Here is a 16,262-nt window from a genome sequence, read left to right as displayed (position 1 = left end):
TCTGAGTGTGTGTGTGTGTGTGTGTGTCTGCATTTCCTGTGCAGAATGGGAAGGAGGAAGCCTGTGTGCCTTGTCTGAGTGGGGGACTCGGGAGTGTCAGCAGCAGCCCTGCTCGGGTAGGTGACCTGTGTAGCCTGTGTCGGCCTGTCCCTTGTGCGTGTCTGTCGGGGAGTCACATTCTGAACCTGAGAGGGAGGGTGTTGCGGGATTATCTCTGAGTTTGCAGCTCTCAGGATGTCTGTCAGGGTGTGGATCGGAGGAGGGGTCTGTGTGTGTCACTGTGTCCCGTGCTGCAGGGCAGGAATGGTTACAAGTGTCAAGTTGTTCCTAACACTCCGTGTTCCTGTTAAGGCTGGGGGTGCCCAGGTGTTGCTGTTCATGACTGTGGCAGGCGAATGTCACACACTCTGCAAATGAGTCGGGGTGTGTCTACGTGTGAACAGCAGCCACAAAGCCGTGGCAGGGTGTTAACGGCTCTGTGTTGAAGGTGGGTCAGGGTGTAGTTGCCGGTCTCAATGACTGCCTTTCTGCCCACCCACCACAGGGTCCCCTCTCAGGCCGGCCACAGGCCCTGACTCTGGGGCCTGCCTGGCCGGCAAAGCCCTGGGCAGTAGGTGACCTCTTCTTCAGTCCTTTCCTGACCTCTGTCCTCAGGATCCCTGTTGGCAGGACGATTCCTGGGCCTCCCTGCAGGGCTTCTTCCTTCCTGGCACCAGGCCTGTCTGTGGTCTTCTGAGTGCCCTGGGTCTCTGAGTGGCCTCAGGTGGGAGGCAACCTGGGGTGTGACTGGGAACGGACATGCTCGCCCCCTGGCGGCAGCGATGGAGAATGCACCGCCTGCGCCTCAGGAACTCCGATGAACTGTTCAGGGTGAGTCTTCCTGAATCAATCACTCCACATGTATTTTACTAAGTGCCAATTCCGGGCCAGGCATTGTTCTAGGCCCCCGAGATTTAGCGGGGAACAAGGCCAACTTGGCTCTGGCCGTCTCGTGGTGAAGACAGACAATAAACAAACTCACATAGGGAACTATGGTGATTCTGGAGGTGATAAGTGCGGCATTTCCAAGCGAGGAAATGACTTGGTGCTCCTCAACGGATCTGACTGTCAGGGTTCCAGCGCTGTCCTGCAGCAGGGGATGCTGGACAAGCCTGGCGCCTCGCAGAGCCTCGACTTCCTCTTCCAGAGCCAAAGGTGAGAGGCTGAGATGGGGGAGGGAACAGCACAGAGTCCCAGCACAGTAGGCTCTCAGCTACTGCCCAGACCACATCTATTTCCCTGTGGCCAGGGCTGTGTTTGCTTGGTGCTTCGTCCAGAAGAACAATTGATAGATTATTACTGAGTGGATGAAGAACTAGTCCTTTTGTTTTGGAGGACGGCAGACCAGAAGCTCCACAGAACCTGGGATCCGAGCCCTTCGCCCTGTGTAACAAGCCACTTTCCCTGAGCAAGACTCAGTTTCCTCTCCTGTAAAATGGGGATAATAAGACCAGCCTTAGACTGGTCTATCATTGCCTGTCCTGCCTGGAGCCCCAATCCCTGTATCATGACCCTTGGTCATGCCAACTTACCTGGCCTGGACCCCTGACCAATCAGAATCTCTTGAGAAGATAAACCGAAAGACTCAGGCAGCAGGCAGGGCTCGGCGGTGCTCTGCTGAGCCACTGCTACGGACATTAAATTCCCAGAGCCAGGAATTAAGACTCAGCATGGGGAGGGGGTGAGAGGGGCCTGCAGAGGCCCCCAGCCCAGAAGCCTCCGCCAATCCTTCTTTCCCTGAGACCTGTTCCACATCCGGCCCTGGGGTTCTCTGAGCACCCCCTGCAACCATTCCAGGTCCTTCCTCTGAGAAAGAACTTAAAACATCCTGTATTTGGTTCCCAGAACCCGGCTCTCCCCTAACCTCCCAGCTTCCCACCTCACTGCCCTTCACTCTTAGTTATCAAACTCCAGTCAGTGGACAGCATTTATTGAGTGCCTGCAGAGCGCCCAGCACCGAGCAAGGCCGTGGGATAGGGAGGGAGGGCATACAAAAGAGCGAAGGGGAGACTTTGTGCCAGCGAGAAGCTGGGGCGGGGGGAATAGGGAGGGAAGCGCCGCCAGTGGCCTAGGGAGAAATTTGGAAGCCATCCACAGGGCTTTTGGTTTGTCTGAAATGCCAACATCCAGGACTTCCACCTCGCATTTGTGAAGCCTGTCTGACATGCGGGCTGATGTCCCTTAGTGTGCAGCGCCTGAGGGACCTCGTCAGAGACTAGCTGAGGTCCCCCTTCCACCGCGGACAGTTCTTTCCCAGAGTAATCCCTGCCGGGCTGCCGCTGCCCAGACCCCTGACTCCAAGGGAGCTCAGGACCGGCAGCCTGGGCCCCTGCTGTGTCCTGAGGTTGCCGGGTGGCTGCAAGAGTGCAAAGCCCACGACCACCTATGCTGCTGAGGCCCTGGATTCCCTCGCCCATCGGCGTCACCCACTCCACGGCTTCCTGGACCACGCACGCCCCCTAGTGGTCATTGCTGACACTTTCTTTGCTCGGATTTGCGGTCTGCTCTGCTGGGCCCTGAGGATTAGTTTGTTGGTGGCTTAGAAGAGAGCACCTAGCTGGAACTTGATGGCCTGGTTAGGGTGGGGCAACCCACAATGGCATGCTGTGTGATATCGTAGGAGTCACTTTCTTGAACCTCAGTGGGTAATAAGCGTGGCCTCCACGTAAAACACTCAGGAGGTCCGGAAGAGCTAAGAGCAGAAGAAATGGTTTCTGTTTTGGAAGCCTGTCTCCCTGTCCAGTTGCCCTGGGAGGACTTCTCATCTTGGGGAAAGACTGGAACTTGGGTGCTCTTCTGGCTGGGCTTGATCTTCAGGATGTCCCCTGGGCTGACTGGAGGACACCCTCTTCGGCAAGTGCAGAGAACAACCCTTGGAGGGTGGGGGGCAATGCTAACACCCCCTTCTCCCCTCCCCTTTCCACTAGTCTGAACCCTGCGTTGCAGCAAAACCATCCATTTTGGCCCCTGGAAGATTTCCGGGAGAAGACAGCGTGGCAGTGCACCCCACTTACAGATGAGGAAACTGAGGTTTGGAGGTGCTAGTCCTCCAGGTGGTCTGGAGCAGTACTGGGTGCTGAGCTGCTGCTGCCCTGAATGCTCCAGACACCCAGGAGTGGGTGGAGCCTTTCAGGGCCTTGAAGCCCCCAGCCTGGAGGGGGCTGTCTGGGCAGTGGCCCTCCCAGGGGCTGTGCCCCTCCCCCACTGCCAGAGGTCGGATGTGCTCACCACTACAGGCTGACTGGCCTCCAGCTGGGGGAGGATGAGAGGCAAAGAGCCTTAGGCCCCTGGTCTAGGGTCTCCCAAACCCCGAACTTTACTGCCCCAGATGCGGCCAGTCCAGGTACTCCCCCAGCAAGTGTGGTCATAGAGATAAGCATCAGACAGCGGTGGTAGCAGACACAAGAATAGCCAGGGACAGGGAAGGCTAAGGGGGCTGTGGCCTTGGTCAGTGGGGCAATGGCTCTAAAAGGCCTTCTCAGCAGGTTCAGAGTTTTCAGCCCCAAGTGATCCTTCTGGCCACTTCCAGCTACTCCTCAGCCGCCCGGCTTCCCTCAGCCTCTGGCACCCCTGGCTGAGCAGGGGCCCCCCTGGCCTGGCCCTCGTCCCACTGGGCAGTTGTCTCCGACTCTCCTCTGCTGTCCCCGGGACTGGCTTTGACCTCGGTGTCCCCATTTCCCTGGCCCCCTTTCTCCTCCTCCCTGCCCCCTGCCTCTGTCCCCCTGCTGCTGTCCTCTGCTGCAGCCTCAAGTGAGGCCCCCTGTGTCTCGGACCGCTCTGCCTGGCGGCGGTAGACGAGGTATCCGGTTGTGGGAAGCCTGTGGGCCAGAGCTCCAGGAGGCAGGCGGTGGTAGCCCTGCTCTTTGTATAGGAAGAGGCCGAAAGCTTCCGGCTGGGTCACTCGGAACTTGGTGGCACAGAGCTGGTTCAGGGTGGCAACTGAGGCCCCTGGGGGCACGGCCAGGGTCTTGGAGGTGCAGCCACTGCTGGGGTCCTGATAGGCTACTCGGAGGAGGTGCTGTGCAAGAGGAGAAGCAAAAACAAGGACTCGACCCTGCCTGGTACATATCTGCCTGCAAAGCTGTAGGTCCCCGTTTGGGTTCTGCTAAGACAAGGGCGAGTGGTATGAATCCAGTGGTAGGACCAACTGGAAAAAGCTTTTTGGACAGGGCGAGCTCCAACGGGTCCTTGAGGAAGGGAGAGATGTGCCTAGGCTGGGGGGGGTCACACCACAGGCTGCAAGGATGGCCTCGCAGGGCTCTGTGGCCTGACAAGCCTGCTTAGAGCTAACTCCGTGCCCTAAACGCTGGTCCTCCATTAATCCTCTCATCAGCCCCAGAGGGAGGTACTATCATCCCATTTTATCGATGAGAAAATTGAGGCACGAAGAGGTTACCTCACGTACCCAGGCTCCTACCACCACAAAGTAGCAGAGCCAGGATTTAAACTCGGGGTCTGACTACAAAGTCTGGGCTCTCGATCGAGGCTAGGAGGGTCCCCTGACTCGATGGAGAGAAGATGGTGTTTGGGAGGGTGAGGGGAGCATGGGCTGGGAGCCCCTGAGTCCAGGGGAGGGCAGACCCCCAGCGGGGGGCTGGAAGCCAGGATTTAAGGCTTGAGACTGCCTCCTGTGTCCCTTTCCCTCTCGATGCCATGTCTCAGTTTCCTCATCTGTAAAATGGGGGTGACGATGGCCCTCTTCAGGGCTAAAGCCCTAGAGCACTGAGCACGTGGCCGGCATGTGGAACGTACTCGCTGTAGAAGGGCTGGCTTTGCTGTTTGTTCTGCCTGGGGCACTGTTCCTATTGCAGGACCGGCCTTTCCCCTGCTGGATCTCGGTTTGGGGGATGGCGCGGAGGCCCCGTTACCTGGAAGCTGTGGGTGGCGGGCAGGCGACGCTGCTCCCAGAGGCTGAGGGAGCGCTGTAGCTCCTGGGACGGGCTCAGGGGCAGGGTGCGGGCCTGGCCCAGGCCGCTTAGCAGGGCCAGGCTGGCAGAGAGGCTGGTGAGGTAGTAGCCGCCTGGGACACAAGGGGAAGGATGCAGCTCAGGCTGGGGGTGGGTGACCTGCTCCCTCTCCCCTCCCCTGCTTACTCGGGGCCATGCGGGCCCCATCCAGGCAGGGAGGTGGCATGTATGTGGGGTCACTCACCCTCTCCAGTGAGCAGGGTGGGCTCCAGCAGCTCTGACATGTACTCGGCCTCCAGCAGCAGCTCAGGAAGGTCGCACTGGGCCAGGACCAGGCTCAGCAGCGGGAGGAACTCATCGGCGCCCGCACCCTCCCCTGCGGGGGGTAGAAAAGGAAGTTTCAGGCTCCTCTGGAGCCCCAGGTCAGAGTCCACTCCTTGTCTTAGACAGTGACCCTCCCTCCACCTGCCAGGCCTTGGGTAAGGTGGTCCCTATTACAACCACAAGCAGAGGCTGGGGAGAGGAGGCTCTACAATCTGGGCCTCAGTTTCACCGTCTGTGAGATGGGAGGGTGGGATCCATCTCTTCCCCTGCTGGGCCTTTCCTGGAATCTCTGCCCAGGAGGCCTGCCTCTGCTGGCGGGGAGCCACTGGCGGGTGGCGGGAGGGGGCGTACCCAAGTGGCTCCTCAGAGCTGTGTAGAGCAGCTTGCAGGCCTGCAGCAGTCGCTTGACCTGGGCGCTGGGTGAGTAGCTGTGGAGCAGCTGCAGCAACTTCTGGCGCACCTGCTCCATCTCTACCGGGGAGGGCAGGCTCAGGTGGGATCCGAAGGCTCCAGGACCTTGGGCTCGGGCCAGGCGGAGGCCTTCGGCCAGGCGTCCCAGGGAGCCATCAGCAGAAAGCCGGCGCCGCAGGCGGGCCACCAGGATGGGCCGGAGGGGCTTGAGCACCGAGTGATGCAGCGACTTCTCCAGGACACGTTCTGCAGAGCAGAAGCAGGCAGGTCAGGGGAACCAAGGAGGAGTCGGGGCAGAGTCCCAAGGAGAAGGGGGCACAGTCAGGGAAGGAGAGGGATGAAAAGGAGGAGGAAACTTGGTGAGGCAAGAGGCGGGGCTGGGTGGGGATGGGGTTCACTTGAAGGGTGGTGTGACCAGAGAGACTGTCTGGCACTGTGGACAGGACCAGAGAGAGGAGGAGGGAGGAGGGGGTGCGAGCCGGGACTAGGAGACCGGGCCGAACCAGCAGAGGCCTGTGCTGGAGTCTCACCCAGTCTGTCAGGCGGCAGCAGCTTCTCAGGGCCCAGCTCTGCACTCAGCATGGCCCGGGCCCGGTTCAGTGCCTCACGGACACCCTGCAGCTCCTGGGGTTCGGGGCCGGCTCGCACCTGGGTCAGGAGGTCCTGCACGAGCTGGCCCACTGCCGAGTGGCGGTCCTGCATCAGCGCTGCGGCTGCCCGGCCCACCTGTCGCTCGGGTGCCAGCAGGGAGCAGAAGGCAGCGCTCATGGACCGAAGCAAAGGCCGCTTGTGGCCCAGGCGGGGTGAGGTCGCGGGACTCCCCTGGGGCCCCTGCGTCCCCTCCTCCTCCGAGCTGCTGGGGGAGCCGCAGTCCACCTCCTGGAGGGAGGGCAGGGGCGGGAGGCTGGGACTGGAGCCCCCTGGCACACGGTACCCCACTGAGCTCTCCCTCCGCAGCAGCTGGCGTGGGGCCGACCTTTCTGTCTGGTTGGGGGTTGCCCCTGGCAGCACGGGCACAGGGGGAGGAGGCCCGGCGGGTGGAGACAGGGGGCTGGAGGTCTCTGTGGACACGCGCACTTTGAAACTCCTCTTGAATTTCTCCCGCTTGGTGGGGCCCAGATCCCCTGGGAACAGGGGGTTGAAAAAGCACAGGGCGGCTCCGGTGCCCTGGTCCAGTTCTTGTGGGGACCGGGGCTTCAGCCGGGGCAGCAGCGGGCCTTCAGATGGGCCGGGCAGAGCCTTGGTGTTGAGGGAGGAGCTCCAGAACTCTAGAGAAGAGAAACCAACTGGGGCCTCAGGGGGATTCAGGGAGGATGGCCAACCAAGGGCAAGGCGCAGGCTGACTGTGTGCACAAGGGCCTGCCCTTTCCCCCTTGGCCTCAGCTTATCCGTTTGTGCCGTGGGTGGCAGGGGAGCCCTTACCGATGCCCAGATGGGAGATGGCTTCTAGCTCCTTATGGGTGGCCGCCTGGCGGATGGCTCTGGGGAGCTGAAGCTGGAGGAGGAGGATGTCCCTGAGGCCAGAGAGAAGGCCAGAAAGTTAGGGGTGAGGGATGCTTGGGGCTTCGGGGCTGAGAGTGGCTGCAGGGATGGGGGTGGGGCAGGGTGTCCCACCAGACAGCAGGCGCCTCTGGGCAGGCTCACCGGGTGTGGCAGTAGGCGCAGATGAGCTGGACCAGGTCCGGGAAGACGAGCTCAGATCCCTCCAAGGAGACGCCTGAGAGAGGGGAAGTGAGCTCGTTCTCTGGGGAATCTCTCTGGGCCCCGACCTGACAGCTTCCAGCCCCTTCCCTCCAGGCCAGGCTCTCTCACCCCCAGGGCTTTCCTGGATGTAGTGGCTGGAGACGAAGGAGGGGCCGCTGGCCTGGGGGAGCCGCACGCACAGAGCTTGGCACTGGCGAGTGTTAGATTTCCGCACCAGGAATGTCTGCGAACGGACAGGGTGGGAGGCCCAGGTCCAGCCCCTCTCCCTCTCACCCACTGAGGGCCAGTCCCAGGGGGTCGGGCCAAGACTCACCCCCGGGGGCTCGGTCCTCAGCACGTGCAGTGCAGCCGCGGCGTTGGCCCGCAGCTGCAGCCACACAGGCCGCGTGAGCAGCAGGCGCTCCCGCAGGCTCACGGCGCGCCCCGGCTGCTGGGGCCCACCTGTCTGCCCCCCGCCGGCATCGGGCACGTCGTACAGCGGGTCCTGAGCTGGCCTGGGGACAGGCACCAGACCTGAGCAGGGAGCCAGGGGCTGGGACCCTTGCCCAACCCCTACTCCCTCCTCTGCCCTAGGACAGACCCTGCTCTGCCGTCCCTCCCCGCCCCGTGGGGCTACCCTTCCAACTTCACCAACTTTTCTCTCTGCAGGTGCCCAGGTGCGAAGTTGGATGGAGTGGAGGCTCCGAGAGGGCCCGCTCCTGGCTCCCCAGGGGTTTCCATGGCGGGGAGCTCCTTTGGTTTCTCCCAGGACTCGGGAAGACGATCCAGCCCCCAAGGCAAGAGCACTCACATTCCCGGCGGTGAGTAACACTTCCTGAGGGCGGTGCGCCCTGTCACACCCCGCCAGTTAACTCTTGTGTGTCCACTCAGCCTGGGCAGTACCCGCTTCCTCTGTTCTAGGCCCAGCCTTGGGGTGGGGGCAGGGATCCTCCTCATGCAAGTGGCACCCCAAGGACCCCAGCTGTGGGGCTGCCACCTCCACAGGGAGCTTCCCGCAGCCTTGCCAGCGGCCCCAAACCACACAGGTGGGAGGGAAAGGGTTAAACAGGGCCCGCCTCCTCCCGCAGGTCCAAGCCTTACCCTCAGGGCACCTTTGAGTCTAGAATCAGTTGCTCACCTGTCCAGGCCTTGGGGTCAGCCTTGAGAGAGTGCCCCCTACTGGTTGCAGATGACTCATTCCCGAGCTTAACTTGGATTTTGGGATTTCAGGTTGCCATGGAGAGAGGATGTTGTGTCTCCATGGAAACTAACCCCTTTGCTTAACTGAGGTTCTGGGGGTGGTTCTAACACTCAGCACTAAACAGGGAGGGGAGTCTGGCTGTGAGGTGTCAGCACATGGCACTGCTGCTGGCTGCCTCCCACGCACACAGGCCCTGTCAGCCTGCCTTGCCAATCTGCCAAGCAACTGGGGCAGGTGCAGACATGACCCAGTCTCCAAGCACTGAGCACCCAGCCCCCTTCCCCATCTGAGGCCACGTGTTTTGCCTGTGCCACATGTTGCTTCTGACTTTGTTCGCCAGTAGCAGGTAGTCCAGGGCCCAGCCCCCCACCTCTAGGGGTGGTGATGGTAGAAGAGGCCCCCGCTTCTCCAGCCTATACCACAAGTCAGGGTGGGTAAGCTCCTGCTGGGTAATAAGAGGTACCAGGGACCCCAGAAAAGACTGCTTGTCTCAGACACTCCCCACAGGAGCCCCGATTCCCTTGCAAGGTAAATCAGACACATGCGGTCACGCCGGGGTCCCAAGAAAAGTTTTAATTCCAGTCCCCAAAATCTGGGAGTCAGGCACCAAGGACGGCCTTGAGAAGATCTGGGAAGCCTGGCTTCTCACCGCTGGCAACAGCCGGCCAGCCAGCCAGGCCTCCAAAATATACTTTCTGGCTCAGAATTCCCATGAAGCAGGGCCCAACTCACTGGCTCAGTGACTGGGAAGGTCGACGGGAAGGATGTGCTCTGGCTTAAGACAAGCAGTGTCTTGTCAGGGAGGGGACCAAGGAGGCTGACCTTGGGGAGGGGAAGGTAGGGGGCTGGTTTGGGATGGACTCTGGCCTGGCGAGGGCAGCTCTGGGCCACAGCTGTACAGGCCCCAAGGAGGAGCAGAGGAGGCGTCCAGGCCAGTGATGGCTGGAGGGCGGCGCCCAGCAGCAGCACGGGAGAGCCGGCTGGGCAGACCCTGAGGGGCTTGTGAGTCTGCCTTTTTGCAGCAGGAAAATGCGAATCCTGGGCTTGGTGCCAGTTGCTCCGAGGGGCAGGGTCACGGTCCTGGGGGTATGTGGGAAAGGGAAAGTCACTGCAGGTGAGAGGGACCCCAAACAAGAAGTGGGCAGCCACTTCACACGGGGGACTGAGGAGTGGACTTGGTCCGGCCCAGGACAGCTCCGTAGCCCTCATCAGTGAATCCACCAGCATTCTGGGTCCACTAGGGGCCCCCAGCTGCTGGGGCTTAGTATTCCAGCCCTCCCTGACCAATCCTGGCAGGGAGTTCTGTCCCTAGACCCATCAACCATCAACTTAGAGCTTCCCTACCCCGACCCTGGCTCCTGCTCCCCAAACTCCCACAGGGCTCTCCCCACCCAGTCTCTCTCGGGCCGCTGATCCGACATGGCCGCCACCTCTCTCCGGGCTCCTTTCCTGCAGGCCGGGCTGGGGGGGTGATGGGAAGTGGAAGAACCCGTGGTTCTTACCATCAGATTTTCTCTTCTGTGGGGACACAGCTGCCCTAGCCTGGGAAGGAGAGAAGAAAAAGCCCCCTGAGAGCCCGCCTCCCACTTGGCAAGCCCCCTTCCATGTCAGCCTCCCTGGGGCGAGGGCTGCTGGGCTAGTGCTGTGCCAAGAGGGGTGGGCAGCATGAGACACTTTCTAGACAAAGCCCAGATGTGGCCTCCTGTCAGAGGCCCGGCCAGCCCAGCCACTTCCCCTCCCTTTCTCCCAGCCTCTCAACGCCTGCCCTAGAGCAAGAAAGGAGCAGAAAGACTAGAAGTTCCCTCCTCCAGGGCAGCCGTGGGCAAAAGGAGGCTGTGCGCCGGCAGCAATGCCAGGGAGCCTGGGCTGAAGGCAGGGGCACGGCAGAGCGCTGCCAGGTCCTCAGAAAGCTCACACGTGCAGCCTGCAGGGACCGAAGCTGCTGCCTGGGGCGGGACCTGCACTGCCAGCCCCTACCCTGAGGCTGTGGGGACAGCAGGCAGCACCAGACCCACCTTTTTGATAGCGGTCCAGTCCTCTAGGATGTCGATCTCCTGCAGCATGTATACGATGTAAGGGCCTGCAACATGCGTCAAGGAAGCAGGAAGCCCAGTGGAGGGGGCAGGTGACGGCCCGGGAGCTCTAACACTCTTGGGAGGTGGTGCCATGGACGGGGGGAAGGGAACTGAAGACGTGGGTTCGAGCTCGGGCTCCACCTCTTGGTCCCCAGGTTCTCTAGGGGGTATGTGTGGCTATGGCCTGTTTCCCCAACAGGGGCAGGGGGCACCGAGCCTCACCCCTGCATTGACTCCTCTCTCCAGTCTCAAAGTCAGTGGGCCAAGGCCCACTCCACCCACTCAGGGACTCTGCTCCTTCTATTCTCTGTCCTCTTGTCTCTCTTCTGGCTCCTTCCCCCATCTACACAGACTCATCTCTTCCATCCTGAAAACCTTTTGGTCTCACATGCCCTTCTGGGGACCAACCCCTCTGCCATCCTGTGCCCTGTACCTGATGTCTCCATGCCCTCCCCTCCCATTCACCCCTCAAGTCCACGTAGTCCGGATTCCTCCCTCCCTCCCTGAACCTGATTTCCATCACCAGGATGCCAATGCCATGAGTTCTGGTTACTGCAGGAACATGGGGGGTTGCAGAGTGAGAATTCAGTTCAGTTCTGTGCTGGGCTAGGCCAGAGGGATGAAGGCACAGCAGGCCCTGGGCTGAAGGGGCTCATGCCTAAGGTGGAGGCAGAGGCAGCCACTCCCAAATGGGATGCAGTACCCCAGTTGAGACCACAGGGCTGCAGAGTTGAGAGAAGCCACAGCCACGGCGGGGAAGACCAGGAGAGGCTTTACAGGGGAGGCAGTGCCCGAGACGAGCACCGAGCAGGCCCAGACAGGCAGAAGGCACTCCGAGAGGAGGGTGGAAAGCGAGCAAAGGCATAGGGGTGGGAAGGTCTGGGACATGCCCCGGACACTGTGGGAAAGTCAGAGGGCCTCGGAGGAGACTTCACTTAGGAAGTTACAGGGACCCACTGAATGGATGTTTCTATTTTTCCATGGTCACACAGCTGTCAAAAAAAAAAATCTGACAGCTAGATTTGCCCAGTCATAGCCATATGAGGCCAAATGACCATAAATGTGTCTATGTGACTCCGTCTTCCACGCCCCTCCACCTCCTTCCCCAGGTCTGGAGCCGACCTCGCCATCCTGCCCGGCTCAGGCCCTGAGGGTGGAAGGATACCAGAAACGAGGGGGGCCTTCTTCCTCTTGCTCGGCGGCAGGGAGTCCCAGGTCTTTGAGCTGCCTCTGGCGTGCAGTTTGTCATCCCACCACTCTGTGCCCCCAGAGCCAGGATTGAGGTGCCGGCACTCCCAGGACACCCCACCCTTGTAGCCTGTGGCTTCACAGGAGCCAGGCCAGCCCTTTCCCGTCGACTACCTCCCCAGACAGCAGGGAGAACCTTGGGTTTGGGGCTGGCAGCTGAGTTCAGGTCCCAACTGCGCAGCTGTGCCACCCGGGAAAGAGGTCACTGCACCTCTGTGAGCCGGTTTCTTCATTTCTTTAGGGGACGGTGGGATGGTGACAATTCCTGCCTCCCGAGGCCCCATGTGATGGCAGGCACTATGAACATGGAGGGGACTGTGGCTACTGTATGTGTGGGCGTGTCAGAATGACATCTCCTGTTCTGGAAAGAGCAGGTGCACGGGAGGGCAGGGGCACCCACGCTTCCTGAGCCCCCACTGTGCCGGGCCTGGGCTAGTCCCTTTCCATGCCTGATTTCATTCTGTCTCCACAGCCACCCCTCTCGCTAGGCCCCTGTGCAGGCAGGGAAGCTAAGGTCCAAGCAGGGGCTGGGAGATGACAGAGCCGGGGTGCTCGGCCGGCCCATGCCTCACCTGAGCTAATGTCCAGGCTCTGGCGGTCCTCCTCCAGCCTCTGGATCCGCTCCTGCAGCTCCCCCTGCAGGGTGTCATAGAGCAGCAGCTTCTCACTCTGGAAGAAGTGGGAGCAGCTCAGCTAGGAGGCCTGGGCAGGCCACTGCAGCCCTCCTCCCCCAGGCGCCCGCCACAGTCACCTCCAGGTGCTGTTTGGCTCCCTGCAGCTCACATTCATACTTATTCCTGATCACGTCCAGACAGAAGCCCTTGTAGATCCCTGAGAGGGAGGGAGGGGGATGGGAGGTCCAGCTTGGCCAGGGACCCCAGTGTCCAGAAAGGGGGGCAGGGGCATGGGCAAGCCAGGGATGAGAGAGGGGGATAGAGAGCCATGGGTTGGTAGGGGAACAGGGAGGGGGGACTGGGGCCCACAGACCTGCCACCTGAATGCGAATCTTGAGGCTCCGCTGCAGCCCCCCCAGGGGCTCTGTGTATTCGGGTGCCCTCTCAGCCCCCACTTCTTCCAGCCGCACCCGCAGCTGACTCAGTCGTTCCCTGAACAACCTGGGAGGCGAAATGTGCTCATCCGTCAAACACACACGTGGGCGCCTGGTCCACGACACGCCCACTCGGCCTCAGCCGCCCCTGCCCAGCCCCAGGCCCACGGCCTCCTCACTGCCGGTGCCCGCAGACCCAGCCCCGGGTGCCCGACGCTCACTTCTCCTTTAGCTCCGAGAACTGCTTCTCCAGGTCCAGCATCTCATTGACGCACTCGCTGCGGCGCCGCTCGTAGTCCTCATCGTCCATCTCTGGGACAAGAGGCCAGTCAGGGCCGGCCGAGGCCTGGGAGGGCACTGGGGTGCACGTGCGTGCGCGGCTCACCTGAGCTCTCCTCCTCTGACTCCGTCTGGCTGCCGCTCCGTTCCTCCTCACTCTCTTCTTCCTCCCCATTCATCTCGGTGGCTGAATCACCCTCTGCTTCCATCTCTTCTGTGTCTTTGTTTGGAGGCTGGATCGGCATCTGGGCTCTGGAACGAATGGAGGCATCACTCACCACCACCTATAGCTCCGAGCAGGAGAGTGGTCACTTGGGGAGTTGAACCAAGCCTGACAGCAGTAGCCTGGGGCAGCTGAGGAAGTGACTGGACTCACGACACCCTGAGCACACACTGAGTGGGGAGGATGCAAATGGCCCTGCCTGTACATCTCCCAGAAGCCATGGAAACGCCCATACCCTTGGACCCTGTTGGTAATCCCAGGACTGGGAATGCTGGCCAAAGTGATGATCCATAAGATGGGAAAGGCCAAGGGTGGGCTTCTCTAGGCCTATGGAACTGGGCCTGAACTTCTGACTGGGGCTTTCAAGGCCCTGCACAGACTAGACTTGAACTACTGGTCCAGCTCCTTCACTGGTTCATGCTGCTCCTTCTGCGTATGATGCCGTCCATTTACCTTCCTGAGAGCACGCTATAACCTCGTGTCTTCTCACTGTGCTCGGGGTCCAGTCCCATTTCCTCCTCCTTCCTCGGGGACCTCATGTCAGCAGTGCCCCCCTCCCTCTTCCATATCTTCAACTCTCCCTCCTGACAGATCCTTCCCATGAAACTTTAGATACGCTCAGGTATTTTCCATTTAGGAAACACAGAATCACAAACCCTCACCCTAGTCCACTTAACTGCTCCCCGTTTCCACCTCACAGTTACACTTTTCAAGGTCTGTGTACACGTGCTCTTCCTGCTTTCATCTCCCACTGTTCTGATTTCCGTACCATCACTTTCAGGTGAAACCAGTGCTGTAGAGGTAACCGACAACCGCCTTGTCCCTAATGCCAATATTTTTCAGCAATTATTTATCGTAGTTGACTTCTCAGCAACACTCAACACTGTTAAGCATCCCTTTTATTCACTCGTCTAATACTTAAAGAAACCAACGTAAGCTAGGTACCATCAGACACTATGGTAAGTGCTGGGCATGACTGTGACAGACCATCTCCGACCTCAAGTTGTTTACAATTTCCTGGGAGAAAAAGACAAAGAAGCAGACCATCAGTGTGGTGTGAGATGAGCCGAGAGTGGGCAGTGAATGGGAGCGGCGTCTAAGTGGGACCTGGAGTTGCTGTAGCATGAGAGCTTGCAGAGGAAAATGGGCCAGACAGACGAGCTGAGCAGGTGGAGGGAGGGAACATTCTGAGTAGCATGTGCAAAGACCCCAAAATGAAAGGGGCAGGGTTGGGGGCACATGGGTCTAAGCCTCAGAGAAAAATCTGGGCTGCAGAGATCTGGTCAATGGCATATAGCAAGTTCTTCAGGCCCTGGGAGAGGGTGCAACCAGCAAGGCAGAATGTGTAGAGTGAGAAGACATCCATGATGGAACCTCCCAGGGTCACCAAAGGGGCGGATGATGAAACCCCTGCAAAGGAAAAGGAAATTAGCAAGAGGTAGAGGAGAGAAAATCTGTCATATGGAGAGAGAATTTCAGAAGAAGAGGTGACAGTGCCAAATGCTGCTAAGAGATCACCTAAGAGAAAGGCTAAATAGTACTCTCAACAGATAATCGCTTTGCTTACTGGGGGTTCTATATCACCGTGATGTCCTTCCAACTTCTCTGGGCATGGCTTTGTGGTCCTTTAGATGAGAGTAGATCCCATTCCCTCCAGGAAGCCTTATTTTCTTACATTTCCTATTTGCCCATTCTCATGTCTGTCTCCCCTACCAGTCCCTAAACCTCACCAGGGAAGGGCTGCACATGCACCCTATGCATCTAGCACAGCAGAGTCACCTGATGACTGGAGAATTCGCAAATGCAAATTAAACAAAGCCTTTGCAAGGCAGGGTTTGGCTTTTACTTCTTGGTAGCCCCAGGTTTGGCTTTTACTTCTTGGTTTTTAGCAAACCCAAAGTATTTTGTTAAACTTCTTAGACATCAATTCGAGTTGTGTAAAATGAATGGACTAGAAAACAGTTTAGTCACATTCCTGGATAATTTCACAAATAATCTCAACCTGATCTGCGGTTCTCCAAACCAGTCCCATCTTTACCATTCTCAAGATTCAGTTCCTACAGTTCCCCAAATTTGCAATTCCTCTTCACTGTTAACTATATTTATATTGTAAAATGCAACTTAATCGGGACCAGAGAGGGCGGGAGAGGGGAGATGGGAGTCACTTCAGCTGCTCTCCTTCTACTGTATGAACTCAATTAAATAACCACCTTCCCGCCTTACCCCGGTGCAAAAAGAGAATGATCATTGCTACTGAGTGTTGTAAACATTACAAGGGGTAAGGGACGGAAAAGAAAATTGTGAGGCGCTGTGCACAGACAATTTATCTTCTCAGAAAGTGAGCATTTCCAAGGCAGGCCTCCATGGAAGGCAGAGTCTTCCCCACCGCCCTCGAAAAGGCACACCCAGCCCCTCCGCGGCGCGCCCGCAGCCTCCCGCCCCGCTCCGTTCCCTCATGCGCTGGCGCGGGCAGGGGAATCACTAGCTCTTCCGCGACCGGTTTGGGGCCCGCGGCCCTGCACGCGTCCGGCCGGTTAAGTCTCTGCTTCGGCCCTGGAGGTTGGGCGGGCTCCAACAGATTCGCCGGCAAGGTCGAGCCAGGCGCCATGGGTGTCGTTACGCACCGCAGCGAGTGAAGCCTCCGGCCTCACGTCCGAGACTCCCTGACAGGTTCCCGCGGCTGCGGATGTTGACCACCGCCGCCGGGATTGGGGAAGAGCTGCGCCGCAGGTCCGGCTGTATTGGGCGGCAGGGCCTGTCCGGCGCTTCCGCATGCGTCATCAAGAGGCGCCCGCTGGGAAGCTCACGATTGGACAGCTGCGGG

General features: G+C 59.6%; 2 protein-coding genes across 11 annotated transcripts; both read right to left on the bottom strand.

The window, feature by feature from the left end:
* Positions 1-1,953: 1,953 nt before the first annotated feature.
* On the bottom strand, positions 1,954-8,973 carry RIN1 (Ras and Rab interactor 1). Its single transcript, XM_039840807.1, has 10 exons — positions 8,020-8,973; positions 7,699-7,879; positions 7,494-7,608; positions 7,326-7,398; positions 7,104-7,195; positions 6,212-6,949; positions 5,622-5,927; positions 5,191-5,322; positions 4,908-5,059; positions 1,954-4,057 (listed from the first exon to the last, which is right to left on the bottom strand). The coding sequence occupies exons 1-10, from the start codon at positions 8,103-8,105 to the stop codon at positions 3,569-3,571; spliced, it is 2,364 nt and encodes a 787-aa protein (XP_039696741.1). The 5' UTR covers positions 8,106-8,973; the 3' UTR covers positions 1,954-3,568.
* A 150-nt stretch (positions 8,974-9,123) lies between these two features.
* On the bottom strand, positions 9,124-16,233 carry BRMS1 (BRMS1 transcriptional repressor and anoikis regulator). Of its 10 annotated transcripts, none has more exons than XM_039840813.1 (10): positions 16,063-16,224; positions 13,322-13,499; positions 13,158-13,248; positions 12,876-13,003; positions 12,640-12,719; positions 12,461-12,557; positions 11,806-11,898; positions 10,581-10,645; positions 9,957-10,107; positions 9,124-9,645 (listed from the first exon to the last, which is right to left on the bottom strand). In XM_039840813.1, the coding sequence occupies exons 1-10, from the start codon at positions 16,210-16,212 to the stop codon at positions 9,638-9,640; spliced, it is 1,041 nt and encodes a 346-aa protein (XP_039696747.1). In that variant the 5' UTR covers positions 16,213-16,224; the 3' UTR covers positions 9,124-9,637. The 10 variants fall into 10 exon arrangements, with proteins under 10 accessions (XP_039696747.1, XP_039696752.1, XP_039696750.1 ...); XM_039840818.1 differs by having other exon boundaries at positions 10,068-10,107; positions 10,581-10,619; positions 16,063-16,221; XM_039840816.1 differs by having other exon boundaries at positions 10,068-10,107; positions 16,063-16,220.
* Positions 16,234-16,262: the final 29 nt, after the last annotated feature.

The sequence above is a fragment of the Pteropus medius genome, unplaced genomic scaffold, assembly GCF_902729225.1.
Source record: "Pteropus medius unplaced genomic scaffold, Ma_sr-lr_union100, whole genome shotgun sequence".
Classification (NCBI taxonomy): domain Eukaryota; kingdom Metazoa; phylum Chordata; class Mammalia; order Chiroptera; family Pteropodidae; genus Pteropus; species Pteropus medius.
The sequence above is the reverse complement of the archived record's forward strand: the minus strand, read 5'-3'. Positions and strand labels throughout refer to the sequence as shown.

Coding starts and splice junctions, on each gene's coding strand:
- RIN1 (XM_039840807.1), bottom strand. CDS start 8,105: ATGGAAACCCCTGGGGAGCCAGGAGCGGGCCCTCTCGGAGCCTCCACT. Junction 7,399..7,493: donor CATCCAGGAAAGCCCTGGGG/GTGAGAGAGCCT, acceptor CCCCTCTCTCAG/GCGTCTCCTTGGAGGGATCT. Junction 5,323..5,621: donor AGCTCTGAGGAGCCACTTGG/GTACGCCCCCTC, acceptor TACCCCCCGCAG/GGGAGGGTGCGGGCGCCGAT.
- BRMS1 (XM_039840812.1), bottom strand. CDS start 16,212: ATGCGGAAGCGCCGGACAGGCCCTGCCGCCCAATACAGCCGGACCTGC. Junction 13,500..16,062: donor CGGAGGCTTCACTCGCTGCG/GTGCGTAACGAC, acceptor TCGGAGCTATAG/GTGGTGGTGAGTGATGCCTC. Junction 10,108..10,580: donor ACTGGACCGCTATCAAAAAG/GTGGGTCTGGTG, acceptor TCTCCTTCCCAG/GCTAGGGCAGCTGTGTCCCC.